Consider the following 21,794-nt stretch of genomic DNA (forward strand, 5'->3'; position numbering starts at 1 on the left):
TTCATTCCAGCATAAATTAAGTTTGCGTAAATTTATGTGTAATTTCATTATTCAGAATGTCTTATCAGATAATTTCTGCCAGTATTCCACGTAAGGATTGGGACTTGCAAATGGCATATAATAGTCAAACGGGTGTTGTAGAACACATTCCTTTTCAGCTTACCGAAGCAGAGCATGATTTCATATTTTGCTATATTTGGCTGTGTTACCAGACTGTCTATTCTTGCACATTCATGTTGATAGATTGTCCTAGTTTTTGGTTGCAGCAGAATGTCTAGGCTGCTGACATGGGGGACTTGAGCCTCAAAGTTATTAATATTTCAATCCTTTGCACAGAGTGAGAGACAGACGAATATGAAAAGAATGTTTTTTCAAGCATTGGGTTTGAGCAGTGTGCGTAATAGGAATGTCACGTGCTGTGTCTGTTACCCATTAACTCTCCCCTTTCTGAGGCACAGTCCTGATTTATCACACTTTCCCCCTCCGTTTTTGTCCTGTCTGTATTAAATGTACCTGATGTGGGGCCTGTTTGCTGCTGCTCCCATCATCTGCTACTCTCCAGGTGGTCCTTTGGTGGGATTTGGGAGCCCAGAGATCCAGCCCTAGTAGTGCTATAGTGCAGCTCTCAATGCAGCTTGAAGCAGAGCTTGGATAGAGACCCTTTCCAAAACATCACATCCTTTGCCTTTGCTGAATTCTTCAGTGTGCTTTCCTTTCACTTGCCTCTGTGCAATACTGTAGTGACACCGGATACTGCTGGAACATGGCAGAGTGAAGCTGAGTGAGCCTTACCAAAAGGAAGGGAAATGTCAATAGGGATTTTCAAAATCCTGCTTCAGTTGTATGCTCTAGGACAGGCATGGCCAAACTTGGCCCTCCAGCTGTTTCGGGACTAGGGACTTTTAGCTAGGGATGATGGGAGTTGTAGTCCCAAAACATCTGGAGGGCCAAGTTTGGCCATGCCTGCTCTAGGACATAGGAACAGTTCCTCCTGAATAAATGGGATGGAAATTATTTCCTTGTCAAAATTAGTCAGATGCACGTTTCTGGGAAGACAGCTATAGAACCGTGTTGGGAAAAGTTAGTATTTTTCGCTCTGTAAGACGCACCAGACCATAAGACACACCTAGTTTTTGGAAGTGGAAAACAAGAAAAAAAATACTCTGAATCCCAGAAGCCAGAAAAACTAGAAAAGCTGCACAGCGATCCCTCTTGCTGTTCTGGCCTCTGGGATAGCTGCGCGGCCTGCATTCGCTTCATAAGACACACACACATTTCCTCTTACTTTTTAGGAGGGAAAAAGTGCGTCTTATAGAGCGAAAAATAGGGTAAGTAAGGAGTGCATTTAAAACCTTAATCAAAAATATATACAGATTACAAGCTCCTAAATTGGGTAAGCTTTGGACTGCTGCATTATGGGGACTACGTCTACTTCCTTGTGTGCCCCCACAGCAATTTAACATATGTCAACGAGATGCAGGTGTCTGGCAATTGGAATGGGATGAAGGAAGGAAACCACTTGAAATTCTTGTAATCAAGAATACTTGTTTAAATGCGCCAGTGGAGTGCATATATAATCCTCTGATTAGCATAAGGGAAACTTTCTAACATATATGGGCTTGCTGATAGAAAGTATGAACTTGAGAAAGATATGCTTGTAGTGCATGATGGAAATTCAAAGATGTTTTAAAAATATAATCGGAGTTAATAGAACTACAAATTGACTCAAAAGATTGGGAACTATGGGTTAAGGCTCTTGGACTTAACTTCCATGCCATATAAGCAGTAAACATTCATATTATGCTTGCATACAACTTAGCATCCATGCACCCACACTCTCTCTGGGTTTTTCAGACACAGTCCTCTTCCTCTGCAGATTGGGGGAACCCAACAGCTCAGGACAATGTGTGTGTGAGGAGGGACAGTGAGGGGCACGCTGACCCTCCGCTTTCCGTATGTGTGTGTGTGTGTGTTAGTAATGATAGCCTGTGATGCCATGGAGGGGCAATCTTTGTTGCTGGAGGGGGCAGAAGGATATTGGAGTGATTGCATTTTATATTGAGGTTTCAGCAAGTAGAAGGAGGAGGCGAATAATGATGAAACATGCTTAGGTTTGCCTTGAAGAAGAAGAAGAAGAAGAAGAAGAAGAAGAAGAAGAAGAAGAGGAGGAGTTTGGATTTGATATCCCGCCTTTCACTCCCTTTAAGGAGTCTCAAAGCGGCTAACATTCTCCTTTCCCTTCCTCCCCCACAACAAACACTCTGTGAGGTGAGTAGGGCTGAGAGACTTCAGAGAAGCGTGACTAGCCCAAGGTCACCCAGCAGCTGCATGTGGAGGAGCGGGGAAGCGAACCCGGTTCACCAGATTACGAGACTACCACTCTTAATCACTACACCACACTGGCTCATATAGCTGGTTCATTGTTTCAAAATGGATTACTAATGTCCTTTTGAATTTACAAGTGGAACGTGGCAAGTCTGAAAATGTTGGTGTTCTGATAAACCTGACTAGCTGCTCCGCTAGTTTGACTTTTGGTCAAACATGCAGAAGATTGCCCCCTGCAGCTTTAAAACAAGACTTGCAGGAGACTGGTTATCAGAATTAAAAGTTCTGGAATTTTAAAGTGTATATCTTGTTAAACCACTGATATAGCACCAACCTGACTGTTCCTGTAACCTGCAGTGGGTCATAAAATTCAAAATCCTTTATTGTGGATTTTATTAAGGTTTGGAATGTTCAGATTTTCTTAGGAAGTTTGACCTTTCTAGTGGCTTAACTGTACGGGCATCCTGCATAGTATAACAATAAGTGGCTGAGCTGAGTCACTAAAAATACAATGTACAGTGGTACCTCTGGTTAAGTACTTAATTCGTTCTGGAGGTCCGTTCTTAACCTGAAACTGTTCTTAACCTGAAGCACCACTTTAGCTAATGAGGCCTCCTGCTGCCGCCGCGCCGCCAGAGCACGATTTCTGTTCTCATCCTGAAGCAAAGTTCTTAACCCGAGGTATTATTTCTGGGTTAGCGGAGTCTGTAACCTGAAGCGTATGTAACCTGAAGCGTATGTAACCCAAGGTACCACTGTACACACAGGAAATATATTGACCGTATAAAGTGTAAAACTACCCTTGTACTTGTTCCCTTCTCATCCCATGTAGGGAGTAGAATTATGGTATGTTTTTTACTATGTTATGCATTTGTGTTTTTGTGTTGTACACCGCCCCGTGATCTTCAGATTAAGGGCAAAATATAAATTTAATTCAGCAACATTTTTTCTTTTTAAAAAGGCATTGGGGAAATACTGCATGTGTACACTTTTCAATGGCTGTATCTTTTGATTTGGGGTTTCATTTGGATGGTAGAAATGTGAAGCCTCTGATCCTCTAGCAAACTGGTGTTCTGGTTGGGTTTCAAAACTTCAGGAATTTGTCAAGGACTGGTTACACCCCTCTTTTCAAGCATGCAGTCTAAAGTAGTACAGTGGTACCTTGGGTTAAGAACTTAATTCGTTCCGGAGGTCCGTTCTTAACCTGGAACTGTCCATAAGCTGAAGCACCACTTTAGCTAATGGGGCCTTCTGCTGCCGCTGCATGATTTCTGTTCTCATCCTGAAGCAAAGTTCTTAACCTGAGGTACTATTTCTGGGTTAGCGGAGTCTGTACCCTGAAGCGTATGTAACCTGAAATGCCTGTAACCCAAGGTACCACTGTACATTTGAACCACCTTGTGATTGATATTTTAGAATTTCTTCTTCTTTCTAGAATGCATACATTTGCTAGAAGAGTACTGGTGAAAAAAATATAGTGGAATGGAATGCCCGTGCAGAGCTGCCACTAAGAACAAAGGGCAAGTCTTTGCATGCCTTACAGCTCCTGCACCTGAATGGGTCCAGTAAATTGGAACGAAGTGTCAGACTTTTAACACTATTTCTTCATATAAATATTTTTTATCCTGTCATTCCAGTGTCCAGGCACCACTTAGGGAAGCTGGAAAGAAAGCTGAAATTGATTTGGATGTGGTGTGGGCTATGCAATCTAATTTTTAGCAGCTCCACTTGAATAAAATTATTGTCATTTTGAAAATGTCAAGAGACCAAGAGGTTGGATCAACCCTTTTATGCACATGGCTTATGTATTCCGCCTTATCAAACATACAAATAACCTTGGTAAAAATAACAGCGCCGAAAAATAGAGACTAATGCCGTAGCTGGAGCAACCCCAGAGCTTTGTTGCCTTTCTGCAAAAGGTGTTGAATTCAAAATGAGGGGTGGAATTTTAAGCAGTTTTGCCACACACACACACACACACACACACACACAATTAAACCTGACCTTTATTTGGCACACACTAGATAAAAGCATTTCTTTGAGCTATATATGTAGCTATTAATGTTCTGGGGCTTCTAGACGCTTGAGCTTAATTAGCCCCTCTTCCTAAAGATAATGAGACAAGACAATGGATGCAAAATGTTCCTTGGCAGCTGGGTAATGTACACACTTTCCCCATTATTGGTATGTTGAAAAATTCTTCACCATACTTTCAAACGCAGGAGAATGTTTAGGAGGGTTGCTTTAAAAAAACACCACACAAATCTGCAATCAAGAGGGGATAGACGTGCACCAGGATTCTTGGCAGACATTGGCATAAGAGAAAGTTTGAGAGAATAAAATGGCTTTGTAGATGACTATAATCTATCCAACCAAGATCTTGTCAGGGGTCAGCAAGGCTTACCTTGCCTGGGCTGGTTTATTACCGCAGAGCCCCCAATGTGGGCCAGATTGCGGGTGCGCATGAGCGCGCACACCTGCGATTTCGGCGGCGCAGAAGCGAGTCCCTGTGCCACGCTGTGCCGGTTTAGTGCAGTGCACGGGGACTCGCCGAGTGGGCGGCTTGTGGGCCGGTAAAACGACCCCCATGGGCCTCTTGTCGTCCATGGGCCTTAGGTTGCAACCCCTGATCTACTGCAGTGGCATTAAACTGAAGTGTTTTGTGTAGACAGGCTGGACAGGCTGCCTTCATCCTTGTAAAGGTAAAGGTTAAGGGACCCCTGACCATTAGATCCAGTCGCAGACGACTCTGGGATTGTGGCGCTCATCTCGCTTTATTGGCCGAGGGAGCCGGCGTACAGCTTCCGGGTCATGTGGCCAGCATGACTAAGCCGCTTCTGGCGAACCAGAGCAGCGCATGGAAGCGCCGTTTACCTTCCCACTGGAGCGGTTCCTATTTATCTACTTGCACTTTGACGTGCTTTCAAACTGCTAGGTTGGCAGGAGCAGGGACCGGGCAACGGGAGCTCACCCCGTCCCGGGGATTCAAACCACCGACCTTCTGATCGGCAAGCCCTAGGCTCTGTGGTTTAACCCACAGCGCCACCCGCGTCCCACCCTTCATCCTTGTATGCGCTGCTAAATAAGGTACAGTCATACTTTGGTTGTTGAACGCCCTCGTATGTTTTGGCTCCCGAATGCTGCACCCTAGAAGTGATTGTTCTGGTTTGCGAACATTCTTTTGGAACCCGAACGTCCAACGGGGCTTCTGCGGCTTCAGCTATGTCCTTGATTGGATGGGCTGCATCTCTTTTTGCCACTCAAGAGACTGGAGCCTGTAGTTTTGTTTTGGTTCCGTGCATAATAATATTTGTTAATTATTTTTCATGTGCAGGTGCAGTGTATCTTAGGAGAAATAGTTATTTGGCTTTACTGGCTTCTCTCTGCTACGAATCTGTTCACTTCTCTTCCTTCTAGGGTTATTTCTCTCAAAAGCTGGTAGTGCTTGCTATAGATTGAGCTTTCTTCTGTTTTGTTTGCTATTGAGCTTTCTTCTATTTCCTTAGCACGCCTTGCTTTCCTACTTCCTGTTTCATGTACTTTGTGCAGCGCCCAAATGAGCCTGCTCTTTTAGTTTCTCATTTTAGCTCAGTTTCCTTCAGGTCTCTTTCTTCTGCATGCAAGCTTTTTCATCTTTCTCATATCTTTTTTTTTTAAGAGTTACCTTTACTTTTTTTCTGCCTCCTGTCGTATGTCCCTTCTCACTTCGTTTCTAAGGCTATTGCATGTGCAGTCTTTCAACCGTATGCCTGTGGTTTTTCCTCCACATCTGCCTTGGGTTTCGTTCTAAAGAGATCCTTAAGTTTTCTCAAGTTTATTGAAAACTACAGTTGGTCAACAGCTTGATAAAGATTTCTTTGTTACAAGGTGATTCCGGTGTTTGCGGCATTCCTGCATTTCCATAAATATGTTATTAGGGTGGATATGTGCACACCTCTAGGCAACACTTAATTTCCCTTCACTTGTTATTTGGCAGCTGAATATGTAAAGCACCTTCCTGGGAAACCGTAAATGTTAGGTGGCAAATATTTTGTAGATGCAGTGTTTGATCTGCAGAGACTTTATCTACACATGAGACACTCCTCGTCCCTGCCTTTGTTTAAGGTGTATCCTGAGAAATCCAGTGAAGACTAAGAACGTGCACCATTTTGTTTCATTTTGTTTAGAACTACAGTCGTACTTTGGTTTTCGAACACTTTAGTTTTCGAATGTTTTGGCTCCTGAATGCAGTAAACCCGGAAGTGACTGTTCTGGTTTGTGAACTATTTTTGGAAGCCGAACGTCCGTCGGGGCTTTCGCGGCTTCTGATTGGCTGCAGGAGCTTCCTGCAGCCAATCAGAATCCGCGCTTTGGTTTCCGAACATTTTGGAAGTCGAACGGACTTCCGGAATGGATTCCGTTTGACCTCCAAGGTACTAGTCAGTGAGCCCAAACAGTTATTGGCTTTTCAAATGTCTACCTAGCTAGCCATTTTTGACTTTCTGTGGAAGAGTTCCCAGTTACTGACATTTTAATTTGTGCTTCCATTCTCAAAATAAATCATTTTAAAATGATCGTTGCAATTTTGGTTAAGTAAGTATGTGTCAAAATATTCTCAAGCAATAGCAGCACACCCCTTGTTTTTCTTTGCTAATGTAGTGATTGTCATTTAGGAAGCAAAAATGGGACAATATGTATCTTATCTGTAGCTTGATTAGAATCAGATTATTGTTTTCAGGATGCTACTAATTGTAGAGAGCTTTCATGAATGATCAGTTTCAAAATAATATGAATAACTTCGTTTCTGTAAATGCAATGGAAGTAATTGTGAGGCTGTGCAAAACGCTCGTCTAAATTCTTTGTGGAGGGAAATGTAAAGCTACCACCAACTCTAGTTGCATTTCTGTAACATTTCCCAACATTTAAACTTGTTTACTTCTCTTCTCTCCCCCCCCCCCTTTTTTTTTCTTTAAAGAGTCCCTGGGTGTGGAACACTCGGCTATGCTGGACTGGATACCCATATCAGGTAATGGGTATTGCATGGAAATGAGTATAAAATAGACCATGATGCTGTTAATCTGGATGGTGGACAGATGGAAGGGAAGGAGAAGTGGAGGAGAAGGAAAACACTCTTCTTTTTCTTCTCCACTCATTGCTGCTACTTCTTACACGCTGCCAATGAGGAGGGAAGATAAGGAGGAATGCTGGGGGGAGGGGGGCAAAGACAGGTGGGAGAAGCTACAACTTCTGCTCTAAAAAGGCATTCAGGGCTTGCCATCATCATCATCATCATCATCATTTCCTCTTCCTTGGAGGCAGATTTTTCCAGTCCCTGTTTCTGAGCCTGGTTCTAAAGAACTTCACCAGCATCACTAATTAACAAGGCTTTAGGATAAAGCTATGAAACACTGAACTCTGCATTTTTTCATCTGAGGGGGGAAACAGGCAAACTGAGGGGGTGTCTGTGTGTGGAATGCAATAACATAAAGAGGACATGCCTGAAGAGAACCCTGAATAGAAGCATTAATGTTAAGAGGTGATGCCACAGTGCAACATTTTGTTGTAGGTTCCACTTGTGTAAGCAGATTATAGACTGAAAGGCAAACCATACTGAAAGGTATTGGAATGAACCCAACCTTTTAGGGTACAAAAAATAATCTGAACATGCAGGGTGGGAGAAGGGGCTTTCTATTATTTTTTTTAAAAAAAATGTTGGACAGTTTTCAAGGTACTGTAATGAGCATAGACGTTGGCACTTTATCCATTTGCAAGGGTGATGTGAAATACATTTGCTGTACAGCACAGCATTTAAATCCCCGTTAGCTGGTAGGGGACAAATTTGGGTTATCCAAATCATAAATAAATAAAACTCTGCTTCAGTGTCAGCACTAAGGCAAATACATCCCTTTAATTAGCACATTATGCGGAGAATAATTTATATAGAGGTTTTAAGGTGATGGCTGTTGAAATTAGAGTCGGAAAGGACCCAAAGTCTGACTAGGCCAGCTGCTTTGGTGAAAGGTAGGTTCACTTACCCATTTCCCCACAGCGTGCCATAAATAGAAAACGACAAGTGTTGCACGTGCCAGCCAGCCACATAAGTAAAAGTTTCCAGCCAAAAAGGTTTGTGCAAAGCATTTGAATGCATACAGGAGGCCCTAATTTCCAGAATTAGGCAGAGTCACAGCTCTTCCCTTTATCAAAAAGGCTTGCCCTGCATCGTATTCATAATACGTCAATGCTAGCCTGGTTCATGTGTCACATTAAATCATAGTTAAAATAAATTATGGGTGAATGTGAACGAGCGGCATACTACTGCAAACTCCTGAAATTGTGCTCATATTATTATCAATAATAATAAAATTATTATTGTATCAGGAAGTTTTTAATGTTTGGTGTTTTATTATGTTTTTATATGTGCTGGAAGCCGCCCAGAGTGGGGCGGGGTATTATTATTACGATTACGATTACAATTACTATTATTATGGACCGCCTTCATTCCTGCCATGCTGGTGGGAAGCAAACTACAGTCTGGCTTTTTGTCATTCAAACCAGGGCTTTTGTGGTTTGTTTGGAGAAAAAAACACACCATAAGCCTTGGAGGAGGGAAGCCCTCACAATTTGATCAATGGGCACCGGCATGCAGCTCATTCAGATTACGCAATAGTTTATTTCAGCTATGGTTTAGTGTTTGCAGACCAGGCCAGAACAAGGAAGCAATGTGAGCCGCGTAGAGGAAGAAAAGGATAAGTGTTGGTAAGGTGGTGTTTTTTCTCTCCGTAAGTTTTTTAATGCAGGACAGGAACTCGCTAGAAATCTTACCAGATAGGAAATATTCTATAAGTGGCCTGAGGTTGCCATTCAAGTGAGGATCTGAAGGTTTTTAACTTCTCTGTTTTAATCTCTTTATTTATATCCCCTTCTTTCAGCCGCTGATGCCTGAAATTCATTACTACTACATACTTCAGCTGTCGTACTATTGGTCCTTAATGTTTTCTCAGTTCATTGACATCAAAAGAAAGGTAAGAGCAATCTGTGGGTTTTAAGGAGCAACCGTTTTTAAAGAAGGCTGTGAAAGTACGCTTTGGTGAACGCTTGTACATTGAATTAGCAACAACCTGTTTCTAGCTGTGAACTCCTGTCAAAGTTAAATGCAGTGATGGCAGCGGTGGATAACAACTGCATTTTGGGGCAGCAACATTTCCTGACATTTGCAAACCAGCTTGAATGGTTTTTAACATCTCCAATGCTGTGTGGCAATATTGGCCACTGTTCATACAGGTAACTCCCCATATACGTGGGGGCCACTTTCCAAAGGCACCGCACATTTAAGTGACATTGTGTACATTTGAAACGACATTGGGAAAGCCTGCAAACATCCTCTAAACCCTGGAAACCCTTTACAAAACCAGCAGCACTCACCAGACTCCAAACTCCGTCTGGAGGGGCCGTGGGATTCAACTAACGAGTCCCATCAACTGAAAATGTTTTTGAATAAACAAACGTCACTGGTGCTTAGAGATGGTGGATGCACATCTGGAGAGCAGAAGAATAAGCATTTTCATCATCCATTTTATTAACTCAATTATCGAATGAATGTAGTTAATTCAAATAATTTGGGTTGGCTTCTGCTCAGTCACATAAATGCTCTGAGCAGTCAAAGCATTTAAGACAATTTATTAGATCATTGTGCAAACATACGGTGATTACAGAAACTACAGTTTACTAGCAAAACTACAATCTGCTAGCAAACTCCAGCCTCTCCAAAAAGCTTTGGAAGAATTCTGTACCAGAACATACGGAGAGGGATTCAACATCACACTGTTCTGATCATGCCATCCCCCTGCTTCTCCCATGATGTGCTGTTTTAGGGGTTTCTGCCAACCTTCCAGTAGCCACTTTGGGGGAGCGTAGAGGGCATGCAGAGAGAAGAGGGAGGAAGATCCATTGTGCAAACAGAAGTCCTTTTCGCAGGAGATCCAGCTTCTTGGCCTTCTGGGCCAGTTTGGTAGCGAGAAGGAATATTCTTTGTAGAGGGGAAAGATGTGTTGGATCATGTCCGGCAATGGTGTGATCCTAGAATGAAAGCGAAATCTACCACAGAGATGTGCTTACCCTGCTCTTTGCCCTAATAGCAATAGCTAATAGCAATTCGTCCTATAGGGCGAAAAATACGGTAAATTCCAGTAGATTATCCCTGCCTGACTGAAGATTAATGAGCAATATCTGCAGTCCAGCATGTATTATCAGCTCAGCATTCCGCGAAAATAATGTGACTAGGTAGATGAACTTTTTTCACCAGTTCACAGTGGCACACTTTGCGTTTTGATGTATGCGCAAGAGTTGGGGGGTGCAGCGGTTGTTTTTATATTGTTTGTTTTACACATTCCTACATTGTATTTATGGAAGACAGAAACAGTCATGTGGGGAGTGTGGTCTCCTAAGAAGCTTATAGCTGCCCCAGAATGTCATTACTTTAACATCAGTCAAATTTATGTATGTGTTTGCTGAGTTTTGGTCAGATGACAGATGGTATTTTGAGAGAGAGAGAGAGAGAGAGAGAGAGAGAGAGAGAGAGATGCTGTTTTGAGGTCAGTTTAAAGGATTTTAGAAAATGGCTACCTCAATTAAATGGTTTATTTGCATTTTTGAGAGGGACGGAATGTGTTGGATTCATGTGAAATGCAGCCATGTAGTTTTAGCAAAGGCCCTGGCAGTTTCTAGATGTTACTATACTTGAAAATGCTGTGATCATATACATCACAAGGGAAGTCCTAGAAACAGATGCCCTCCTGCTGCTGCTAAGTTCTGCCTTGCTACTTCAAGTTACCAGCAAATAAAGAATTTGGGGGTGTTGGTATGGTGTTAAACTACTTTGATCCTTTTACAACTTCAGGCTCTGTCATAATTCTTCGAACTTCCACAAACAACAGCTTACATAGAAAAAAGCAGCATGGAAATATTGCAATATCACAATGGGCCTGTTGCTAGAATGGGCTGTATTTTACTCCCCCTTTGAAGTAAGACAGGCTTCAACCTTGTGCACCTTTGGTAGGATTCTAAAAAAAAAATTGTGGGCACTGTCAAATCTCTGTTCGGAAAACTGTTCTAAATTTTTTTTTTTACTATTGTGCGCTACTGCGATATTTGAGTATGCTGGACAGTCTGTAAATATTTCAATCCAAAAAACTAAACTGTAGAGCATCAGGACTCAGAAGGTGCTGTGTGAATTTCAGCCTAAAACCCCAGAGAGCGACTGCCATTCTTTGCAGACAATAGTAAGATAGATGGATTAATGGCCTAACTCTGCGCAAGGCCGTTTCCTGTGCCCCTGATAAGTTCCTGACTGCATTCTAATCTTCTCTCATAAAATATATGTGCAGAGTTTGTATATCTGGTATTTATTTCATTTTATATATCTGTAAGAATAAATGTTTAAAAAGCCAAATTAATTTGTGAACAAATGTTGTAACTCCGTTTATCTCTCCACCTCAGGACTTTAGCATCATGTTTACCCATCACATCATAGCAGTCATTTTGATAACCCTCTCCTACACAGTCAATTTCATCCGAGTGGGAGCCCTAACTTTGTGTCTTCATGATGTGGTGGACAGCGTGCTGGAGGTGAGAGTAAGAGAGAGAAATTTAGCCATAATAAATCTTCATGTCTTCAAAACATTTCTTCCAGAACAAACAACGTTTTAAAGTAGTAGGCTACAGCCCAGTGTTTCCCAGACTTGGGTCTCCAGCTGTTTTTGGACTACAACTCCCATCATCCCTAGCTAGCAAGAACAGCAGTCAGGGATGATGGAAATTGTAGTCTAAAAAACAGCTGGTGCTGGGGACCCAAATTTTGGAAACACTGCTAAAGCCCATGAAAGCTTCTAGCTGTTGAAATTTGTCTCAGAGGTGGCTCAGTGCTGCTTTTCTTAAGCACTGTGAGCACAGTGAAACATTCTTTTGAGTAAAATGCTTTCAGTTGGGCTGTACTTGTCAAACATGGCTATTCAGTGAGTTCTTGAAAAAAACCATATAGGATTTGGGAGTCCATAGAATCTCCACATTTTAACTGACTACGGCAATGCTTTTTCATACTATGTAGTTGCTGAATCATAGCAAAGGTCTATATAACTAGCATCACTTTTATTCTGGGAGACCTGGGTGTATATATAAAGCCTGTTGCAGACAAGGGTTATATTTCCCCTGAAAGGGCAGGTGCGCAGTGCAGAGACATTATTTGCGCCTTGGGTATACAGGCAGCAGTGAAGACTTCCTTTCATCAGCTTTGAATGATTTACCTGCTGTTGCCTCCTCTCTTGAAAACACACCTGGCCTCAGTTATTCGTGTCCTAGTTAGTCCAAAATGTGGCAGCCAGACTAGGGTCCAAAGATTGGAGCTTATTAGTCTAGCCATGTTCCTCATCTTCATTGTTGCCTGTTTGTTTCTGGGATCAATTTAAAGTGCTGGTTTTAGCCTTCAGAGCCCTTAAGGACTTGGGGCCAGGCTACCTCCAGAACTGCCTGTTCCCACGCGAGCCTGCATGGCACTTAAGGTGAGCTGCAGAGCTCTTGCTTTCTGTCCCCTGTACACATGAGATGTGACAGGCAAGTCTATGGAATACCTAATCGCTTTTAATGTGAGTTCTCAAAAATCTGTTTCTGCTGTGTTCTGCAGCACAATCCTATTCATGCCATGTTTGGTAAGAAGGTTATCTCATATTGCTTGATGGAATTTATTCCAATGTAAATGTATATAGAATTGCACCCTTAACGTCTGTCTTTTTTATTGCTGCTTTTAGTATTGTTTGAATTTTTATTTGCCCTAGGTTTTTCTGATTTTTATTTTTTTAAAACACACAGAAAAGAAGGCTAAAATGTTGGCTTTTGGGGTTTTTTTTAACTCTCCTGTACTGAGACCATGAGTAGTAAACCATGATTACCACTTTTGGTTGGTCTGGAGAGAGCTAAACTGCAAGCCTGTGTTTAGGTGACTCATGAAGCCAAGCAATGACTTGGCTCAACAAAACAACCAGGGAGAAGGAGGCAGCCATAATCTCCTCTCCCAGAACCTGCACAATTGTGTGATTACACTAAGCCATGGTTTGGCTTAGTGTGATATGCAAATGAGGCCGCTGTGTGAAGCATCGTCAGTAGAAGAGGTAAGGGCACTAAAGAGTTCACACTGATATGCTATGCATCATTTGAATATTAATTGTCCGGTACTGTGTGCAATAATTATTTTAGACGTAACTTTATTAAGGAGATAACCCGTGTTCCTTCCTCGTTATAGGCAGCCAAAATGGCAAACTACTGCAAGTGTCAAAAGTTGTGTGATTTCCTCTTCCTCTCGTTTGCTGTCATTTTCATGATTACAAGGCTTGGATTGTATCCTTTATGGTGAGTAAATCTGCTGCTTCCATGGAACTACAGGGGTTTTAAGTCTGGTAGATAGAGCACATCCTGCCTCTAGGGCAGCATTTCCCAAGGTGGCCGATGCCGCCCCCTGGGGGATGCTGGAACGATCAAGGGGGAGGCGGTAGTAGCCTCAGGTGCAATGGGGCTCGTTGGATAAAAATAAGGGGGCAGTGGAAGCATAAAGAAAGAAGATAAGAAAATATTGGGAAGCCATTTGCACATGTTTCATCTGTTGTGGAATGATGCGTACTGGCAGGTCAGGCGTCGTTGGGTCTCCCTTGGATCCCACTTTCCCAGGCTTGGGTAAACCCTTTTTGGCTTCACCCAGGCTTGGAAACTGGGTCACAGTTTGCCTGCCTATTTACAACAGCATCTTTACTGTGTTGTGGGGCATAGGTAGAAACATAGATACATAAAAGAATGCAAATTTGTGACTACATCCTTCTGCTTGTTCAGTTAAAGAAGGTGGATTTCAGGGAGGGCACTGAGTATCTCCCCCCCCCCCCAAAAAAAGGGAGTGTTAGGCCAAATGAGTTGGGGAACTGCCGCTCTAGGGCCTCTTGCCTGTCATTCTCAAAGGCTATGGTTGCTTTTCTTATGTACTGCTGCTTCTCATACCGAATTAGTTTGGCAGGACCACTAAAGAATCAGCTTATCTCATAGTGGAACCCACGGAATATGATATAATGTGATCTGAGTCTGTAGACAACTAAACTGTGCATTTCGTGTTGTGCACCATAAATAAAGTTCAAGTACAATAAGCCTGCAATTTACACATGGGGTCAGTTCCTGGGAACTACACACAAACATGTAATGCAAGGAAAACCTGTAAGAAGCCATTAAAAATTTTTTTTAACAACCCAGCATTGTCAAGGAGGGGGTCGCTTTCCCGAGTCCTCTCTCCAAGCTACTAATCAATCAATGCTGCCAACCAGCCAGCCCAATCACATGCTCCCACTTTGGGGGCTAATTGTTACCACCTACAGCAATACTTCCTCACAGGATCACTCCTGCCGCTGTTGCCTCTTCCAACATCTCTCTCTGAGGTAATCCCATAGTGTCATCCAGGGTATGTTTTATGGAGAGATCGTAGTCATAAATTGTCAGGTGCTGATGTGGTTGCTCGAGAGCAAACAGGCAAGACTCCAACCTGCCTTTTCCAGGCTTTATTCTTAGTGCAAACTATTTACAGTGAAGAGCGTCGTAAGTTCATGTCCGGCTCAATCGCTAGCAGAATCTGGGAGTGGGCAGTCCTTGTACCCCCCCCCCCAGCATAACAGTCGCGTGACCCCCAGCCTTCTCCTCCCCTCCTTGCACCGAAACCTACTGTGCAGAGTGGGCGCTGGCAAAAGGGTACTTCCCTCCTCTCCGGTTTGCTCAGCCTCGGCGTTGAGGCTCTCCCTAGCATCCCCTGGTCCCACCACCTCCTCTCCACTGGAGGTGGGGTTTTCCTCCTCGCCGGAGGAGGAGCTGCTTCGCAAGATTTTTGGAGGTTCCCTATAACACAACTGCCCTTTCGCCTCTGAGCTGATGGCAGTTCCCTGACATAAATCATATTGTTCATGTGCTTAATCGCACGGAAGAGTTCGGAATATTTTTACAGGTCCCAGCTTGCTGCCTCGTGCTCAACATCACCATCTTATTTACTGTCGCTTTCTGCGCATGATTTCACCAGCTCCTCAAGCTCTTCATCTGTCAGTGTTTGTGCAGGATCCTCAGTTAACTCTTCCGCTCTTCCTGGAGAAGGTCCCCAAAGCCCCTACAGGACAAACAAAATCGGGTTGAAACAACCCTGTTTTGATTAAGTCATCATAGTTGCATTGCTAATCCGGTCCATGTGAACAGAGCACCACAAAAGGTGGTTTGGGGGGCATTCAGCTGACCAGCTGGCTCTGCAGCAGCAGCATGGAACAATAGAGCACAAATTTCATGTAATCATTATCAATTCTGTGGCTTTGGCCTAGTTTAATGGTATCAGGAAGATGGATTTAATAAATAAGCCAGGAAATCTGTACAATAGTTACCTCCACTGCTTTTTGGTAGTGTTAGTTTATTCACGTGCATCCTTGAACATTTGCATGAATTTTAAAAAACCTTCTTTTAATGGTTTGGTAGGAAGATATTGCAAAAATCTGCTTGTTTACATATGACCTCCCCCTGTAGAGGCAGGTTTTCTTTTCTTTTTTTCCTTGTGCAATTCCAAAGGAGCTTCCTGCAGCCAATCGGAAGCCTCGCTTTGGTTTACGAACGTTTTGGAAGTCGAACAGACTTCCGGAATAGATTCCGTTCGACTTCCAAGGTACGACTGTACTAATTTTTAAAGAGTATGGGGAAACTAAGGAAGCACCATTAATTATTTTTCTGGGCTAAATTTAAGTAAGTCTAGTATCCAATGTCTGGGGTGGTTTAAAAATGCATTTTAAATTAATGCAAAAAGATGGCTAAATATACCCCTTAGTTTTCAGCAGATAAGAATTAATAGAACCCTGTCCAATATGTGAAATTCAGAGGTGGTCATTACTTTAAATTTCTGTGGAGAATGCTAAAACAGAAGGCACCACCATTTTAATGATTAATGCTTCAAATTGTATATGTTGTGCAGTTGCTCAGGACGTTCCCATTTTGTCACCTCATCTTTCTCCTTTGTTTAAAAGCCATCTTTCTGGGAAATTCTCTTTTGGCTTGTTTAGGAATAAATACTGGCATATCAACCCAAAAGAAATTTTTATTGCAGGCTGCTATAATAGCCCCTGTGAGCAGGTTAGTGGCATATAAATTTTACAAATACCTATTCAGATGCATAGTCCAGCTGGATAATTAAGCTTAAACTAATTTATCTCATACTGAAAAATGATGAAAGGATGCATTTGTCAGTTAGCTTTCTTTTGTGGCATACATTTTGCAAGTACTTGTGTCAAATACTTTCAGACTTGCTGCAAGAACAGAGAAGTGAACCCGAAAGCCAGTGCGTGTGTGCGCTTTAGTTTTAGATTGCTGTAGTTGACTTAACACTTCTGCGTGTTTTTGCAGAAGAGAACAGAGAAATGTCATCAGTAATACGCAAGTGCACTGACCATTGAGAGCGAAGAATCCATAGCAATGTGCAGTTAATGGCTTGTGTAGTTACTGCAGCGGTAAAAGTTTAGTAAGATTTCTTCTAGCTCAGTCAAGGAGTGCACAGATAACTTACATAGGAAATGTTAAATATTTTAAGCTGGAAGACTCTTCGTGTTTTCCTATTGCTGTTTTCTAACTTTCATCAGCCACTCTCCATTCCCATTGTGGCATATTTGTGAGTCTGAATTATATTGGTCTGCCTCCTGCCCCCACCACTACTAGGCCATACTTCTGGACTGTCTAGCTCCATTGCTAACCTCATCCACACATGTGCAGGTGTATCCCTGTTTCAAGGCTATGAATGATAAACTCTTTTGTCTTAGTTAGCTAAGAGAAATAGGCAGGTCAGGAAAGGCTCTGCTCTCCAACTGATAATCTGCTTCTTCTCTGTCTAGTTGACAGTATGGATGTTTATGTGGGATTGTTTTAGTGATATTTTTGAAACCTGGTTTTTATACTTCAGAAGCCACTTGGAAGTCTGTTTTTTGCATTAAGCGGCGTATAAATTAAGTAATAATACTAACAGATTCTCATCAACTTAGAATGGAATAATGCCAACTTTTTCTAAATGCACAGGTTTTTTTATTGAAACTGGTCTTAACTCCTCTGTAGCCATAACAGGGTTCCTATAGGTCAGTATTTCCCAAGTCGTGAGTTGCAAACCACTTGGATTAGGACAATGGGAAACTGATTCAAATCCCTGCCAAGCCATGGGCTTTGTTAGATAACTGTGGTCAAGTCCTACCCTTCAATTTGTTTGTATACCACCCACTGTTACTTGATGTTTCTGCATTTCAGGTCCTAGCTACTTTCTCACATTTTTGGGGCTTCTTTGTTCTGTGAACTACCCAAGGAACATCCAAAAACCAGTAAATGAATACATTTTCCTCCCTCCAAATTAAGCACTGAGAAGATTCTTCAGAGCCTTTTGTCTGATTAACTTGAGTGTTGTTTTTTACCATGAGTCTCATTCTCCATCTTTCATCTGAAGTTATCTTGGCACCTTTACTTTAGTTGCCTCTGGCCCCAGTTGTCAACCATCCCAAGTGTGAGGCTTAAACCCAGCCATACTGATTATGTTAGTTTTCCACCACAAACTTTGCAGAACAGCACGGCATTCCAAGTTAATGTATGTCAGAGGATTCACTGACACAAGCCCAATGCCATATAGACAGTTGACGTTAACTTGCTAAACATGCCATCTAGTGGTTAAATTCAGTCTGCTACATCTGTGATTCAGCCAAGAGTCTTGTATATCAATAAATACCAATTTATTATGACATAAGCTTTCGTGGAATTATAAATCTATTGGTCTTTAAGATGCCACAAAGCTCTCTGTTATATTTGCTGCAAAAGCCCCTGTAGAAAATATTAATTCAGTGAGCTATCATCCATATTAGTCCCCCCCCCTTTAGTCAAACTTACTAAATGTTTACTGCAGAACCTATGAGAGCCAGGTGTGTCTTTATCATTGAACAACAATGATTTATTACAAAAAAGATAAGCATTTCATTTTATATAGTGCATTTAAATTTCCTTTAAAACTAAGTAATCAAATGCTTATAACAGTATTAGTAGCATAGCTCAGGGTCATAACATGGATCAATTCATTATCACATGGATCAATCTAAGTGTCTTGGAGTGTCAGCAGCACTAGTAATCTTTGTCTAGCTACCTAAACTAGTTTCTGTTATGATTCAGTCCACTGGAATAATAGTCAAAAGCATCAAATCAGAGTGGTGGTTTATTCATTAGGTAAGAATGCAGAGTGGGGGTGGGAGAGAAGCATGTAATATGAAACACACACATTTCATTAACCAGTTCACCAATATATACATCTATGTCTCTCCCACCTCACAAAAAGTTGGAAGATTATAAAACAATAGGGTTGCTAGTAATCATTCATTTTTCTATTAGATAACTTGATATCAGTTGAGCCCTAGAATAGCTTGTACAATCTTCAATATGCTGATGTTCTGTTAATTATTGATTAGTCCATTTGGGGATTCAACGGGTCATATATCATTCACACCAAAATGAGATTACGGGAACTGATCAGTAGTACTTCAAGTCACATGATATGCTAGTGTTGATGCAGGGCTTTTAATATGCAGGAACCAGTCCAATGGAAACAGTACTGGTAAGCATTTTAGATGAATACATTAGTTCATCCAGATTGAATGTCCAGGGTTGATAATTCATAGGTGAAACAACGAATAAATAAGCAGAGATGGCTAAGGTGAGTGTCTGGTTTGGGAAGACTGCCTTGGAAGCCTCACCTTGAGTTCCATCATAGAAGAAAGGAGGAACATAAATAAAATACAATGGGAGTCACTGGGAAAGCAAAGCAATGTGTAGACTTGCCTCCCATGAAACAGGGTTTCTCAAATTTCAGGGCTCATTTTGACCCATTGATGAGCTTATAAAGGTGTCATTGACACTGACCCAAATTCTTAGGAATGTAAATGTAATAAAGTCAAGAAATAATATGCAGTCAACACTTATCAGTCATTAGTAACCATTACTAGGAATCATAACATGTAAGGAGTAAGGAAGTAAAACGAGTGAAAATAATAGCATTCTAATGAGAATTACAGCTTTTAACAAGCATATGAATAAGTCGGGGCAGCAGGTGGGGTTGTAGCTCAATAAAAGCTTGAAGTTTTCCAGATGACAGCTTCCTTTTATATCTTTGTGGGAGGTGTTGGAATTATTACTTTGATGCTATAAAAATAATTGTTTAAAAAGTGAAACTCTGCACCTGTATACAGTTTCTTTTAGCAACGAAACAGCGTGGTCTGAGAGTACTGTTGTTTTGTGGAGGCATCTTATTAAATACAGAGGCTCCTCATTGGCAAAGGAAGCGCATGCCTTTTATTTCTGAAACTCATAGTTCCTAATTATTCCCCCCACCCCCCAGTCTCACAAACCTATTTTAAATCCCAGGCCCTTTTTGACCCCCTATTGACCCCAAGGTCTTTATTCACCTCATGCACAGTTCCACTGACCACTTTGGGAAGCCATGATGCAGGTGTATTGATTTTAAAGCATTCCAGACCTTGTTCATATTGGAGATCATTGATAATGTGGATGGGCTCGCTTGAGTGACCAGTTTTCATGCTCTGTTATTACATTCATAATGACTCCAGTAGGGGTGGGAAGCATTGTTGAGAAATGAACCATCTCTCTCTTGTTTTATATTGACTTGCCATTTTCTCTTTTCTCCAGGGTATTGAACACAGCAATATTTGAACTGCCCGAAGCAGTTGGTGGCTTTCCTTCCTTGACGATCTTTATCATTTTACTTCTGGTACTTCAAGTTCTCCACTGTTTTTGGTCCTATCTAATAGTAAAGGCAGCCTATAAAGCAATTTTGAAAGGCAAGGTAAGGAAAAAAACAAAAACTGTCTTCTGCTTTCTAGTGTGTAATTTTTTTCCCAACTAGCACAGTTCCCTCAAGTCACTTGACTTTATCAATCTATGGCAAAAACTTGTCGCTCCCTTCCAGAAGACACATCAGGTCTTGAAACTGTATGTTTAATATTGACTGAGCATTCAGTTGAATTGAGCATGGGCTGCTGATTCAGGGCAGCTGTTCCACTTAGGCTTACCTTGGAACTTGTTTACTGTAACCAGAGAAGCTGTTTGCTATACTTCTCAAGGCCACAAACACATGATATTGGCAGGAAATTTGCATCTTCCACTTCAAATGTAAACTTGTCCGGAAGCTGCTATCAGTTCCAGTTCACTGGCAAACACATTTGTATGATCTATGCACTTGCAAACATGGATTTGCTTGCTTCCATACATTGCATTTTTTCTAAAGGGTTTCGTAAAGGTAAAGGGACCCCTGACCGTTAGGGTTGCAGCGCTCATCTCGCTTTACTGGCCGAGGGAGCCAACGTACAGCTTCCGGGTCATGTGGCCAGCATGTTTACCTTCCTGCTAGAGCAGTTCCTATTTATCTACTTGCACTTTGACGTGCTTTCGAACTGCTAGGTTGGCAGGAGCAGGGACTGAGCAACGGGAGCTCACCCTGTCGCGGGGATTTGAACTGCCGACCTTCCGATCGGCAAGCCCTAGGCTCTGTGGTTTAGACCACAGCACCAACCGCGTCCCTACCCATAGGTACACCTTAAAACTGCAATGTGCAAAGCAGCCCTGAGCTTTCACGCTAGGCCTCTGGAATTCAGAGCTTCCTCTGCAACCCCATAGTATTGCAGTGTAGTCTGTATAGACAGTAACAGGGTGCTACTATGTCAGAGAATGTGGCTTCTATGGAGTTGAGCCTTCAGTGATTCTGGTAGTTCTCTGTCTGTTCTCTCAGAACTGCATTTTGTTCTCTTCCGTCCTAGCAGAAGTCACTTGTTTAACACCAAACAATATGTGTCTTCTTTCTTAACCTTCTTAATTATTTTCTTTCTGCTGCCTTTGAAGGCTGGGAAGTGGAACCCTTTGCATGTAAGTTTCCCTGAGGGAAAATGAACACACATGCCACGCAAACATCATCATCATTATTATTATTGCATCTTCTCTCCTTGTTTCTTCAGTGGTTGTCTTTCTGCACAGCCACTCTGCTTAAAATGCACGCTTGTTGAGGGCTTCCAAGCCCGAAGGTATTGAGCATGTTCTCAGGAGTGAAAGAGAGATATGTATCAGTCACACTTATTTGAAGTCTCCCAGCCCCACTCACCTCACACAGTGTTTATTGTGGGGGAGGAAGGGAAAGGAGATTGTTAGCCGCTTTGAGACTCCTGAAGGGGAGTGAAAGGCGGGATATCAAATCCACCTCCCTGCACCTCCACTTCCTTTCTCTACCTCCTCACATCCTGCTTCCAAGACCAGAAGTGAGCTGGGCTGGAAGAAGAAAGGCTTGAACTGATAGCGTACAGGGAGATAAGATGGGTGCGGGGGGAGGTGATTTAGGTTCCCTCCCCCTTTTTCACACCCGTTTTTTT

The 21,794-nt window shown here is 42.2% G+C and overlaps 1 protein-coding gene across 2 annotated transcripts in view; it reads left to right on the forward strand.

Annotated features, from left to right (window-relative positions):
- CERS6 (ceramide synthase 6) overlaps window positions 1–21,794 on the forward strand; it is a 72,817-nt gene that overhangs the window by 44,632 nt on the left and 6,391 nt on the right. Inside the window, exons 5-10 of one of the 2 annotated variants that reach the window (XM_080972116.1) lie at window positions 7,280–7,330; window positions 9,234–9,326; window positions 11,800–11,928; window positions 13,595–13,701; window positions 20,065–20,221; window positions 21,274–21,297. In XM_080972116.1, the coding sequence (XP_080828242.1) occupies window positions 7,280–7,330; window positions 9,234–9,326; window positions 11,800–11,928; window positions 13,595–13,701; window positions 20,065–20,221; window positions 21,274–21,297 (561 nt within the window). The remainder of the gene's footprint in view (window positions 1–7,279; window positions 7,331–9,233; window positions 9,327–11,799; window positions 11,929–13,594; window positions 13,702–20,064; window positions 20,222–21,273; window positions 21,298–21,794) is intronic. The other variant, XM_080972117.1, reaches the window with a different exon arrangement.

The sequence above is a fragment of the Podarcis pityusensis genome (genome assembly GCF_964106645.2).
Source record: "Podarcis pityusensis genome assembly, chromosome: 1".
Taxonomy (NCBI): Eukaryota; Metazoa; Chordata; class Lepidosauria; order Squamata; family Lacertidae; genus Podarcis; species Podarcis pityusensis.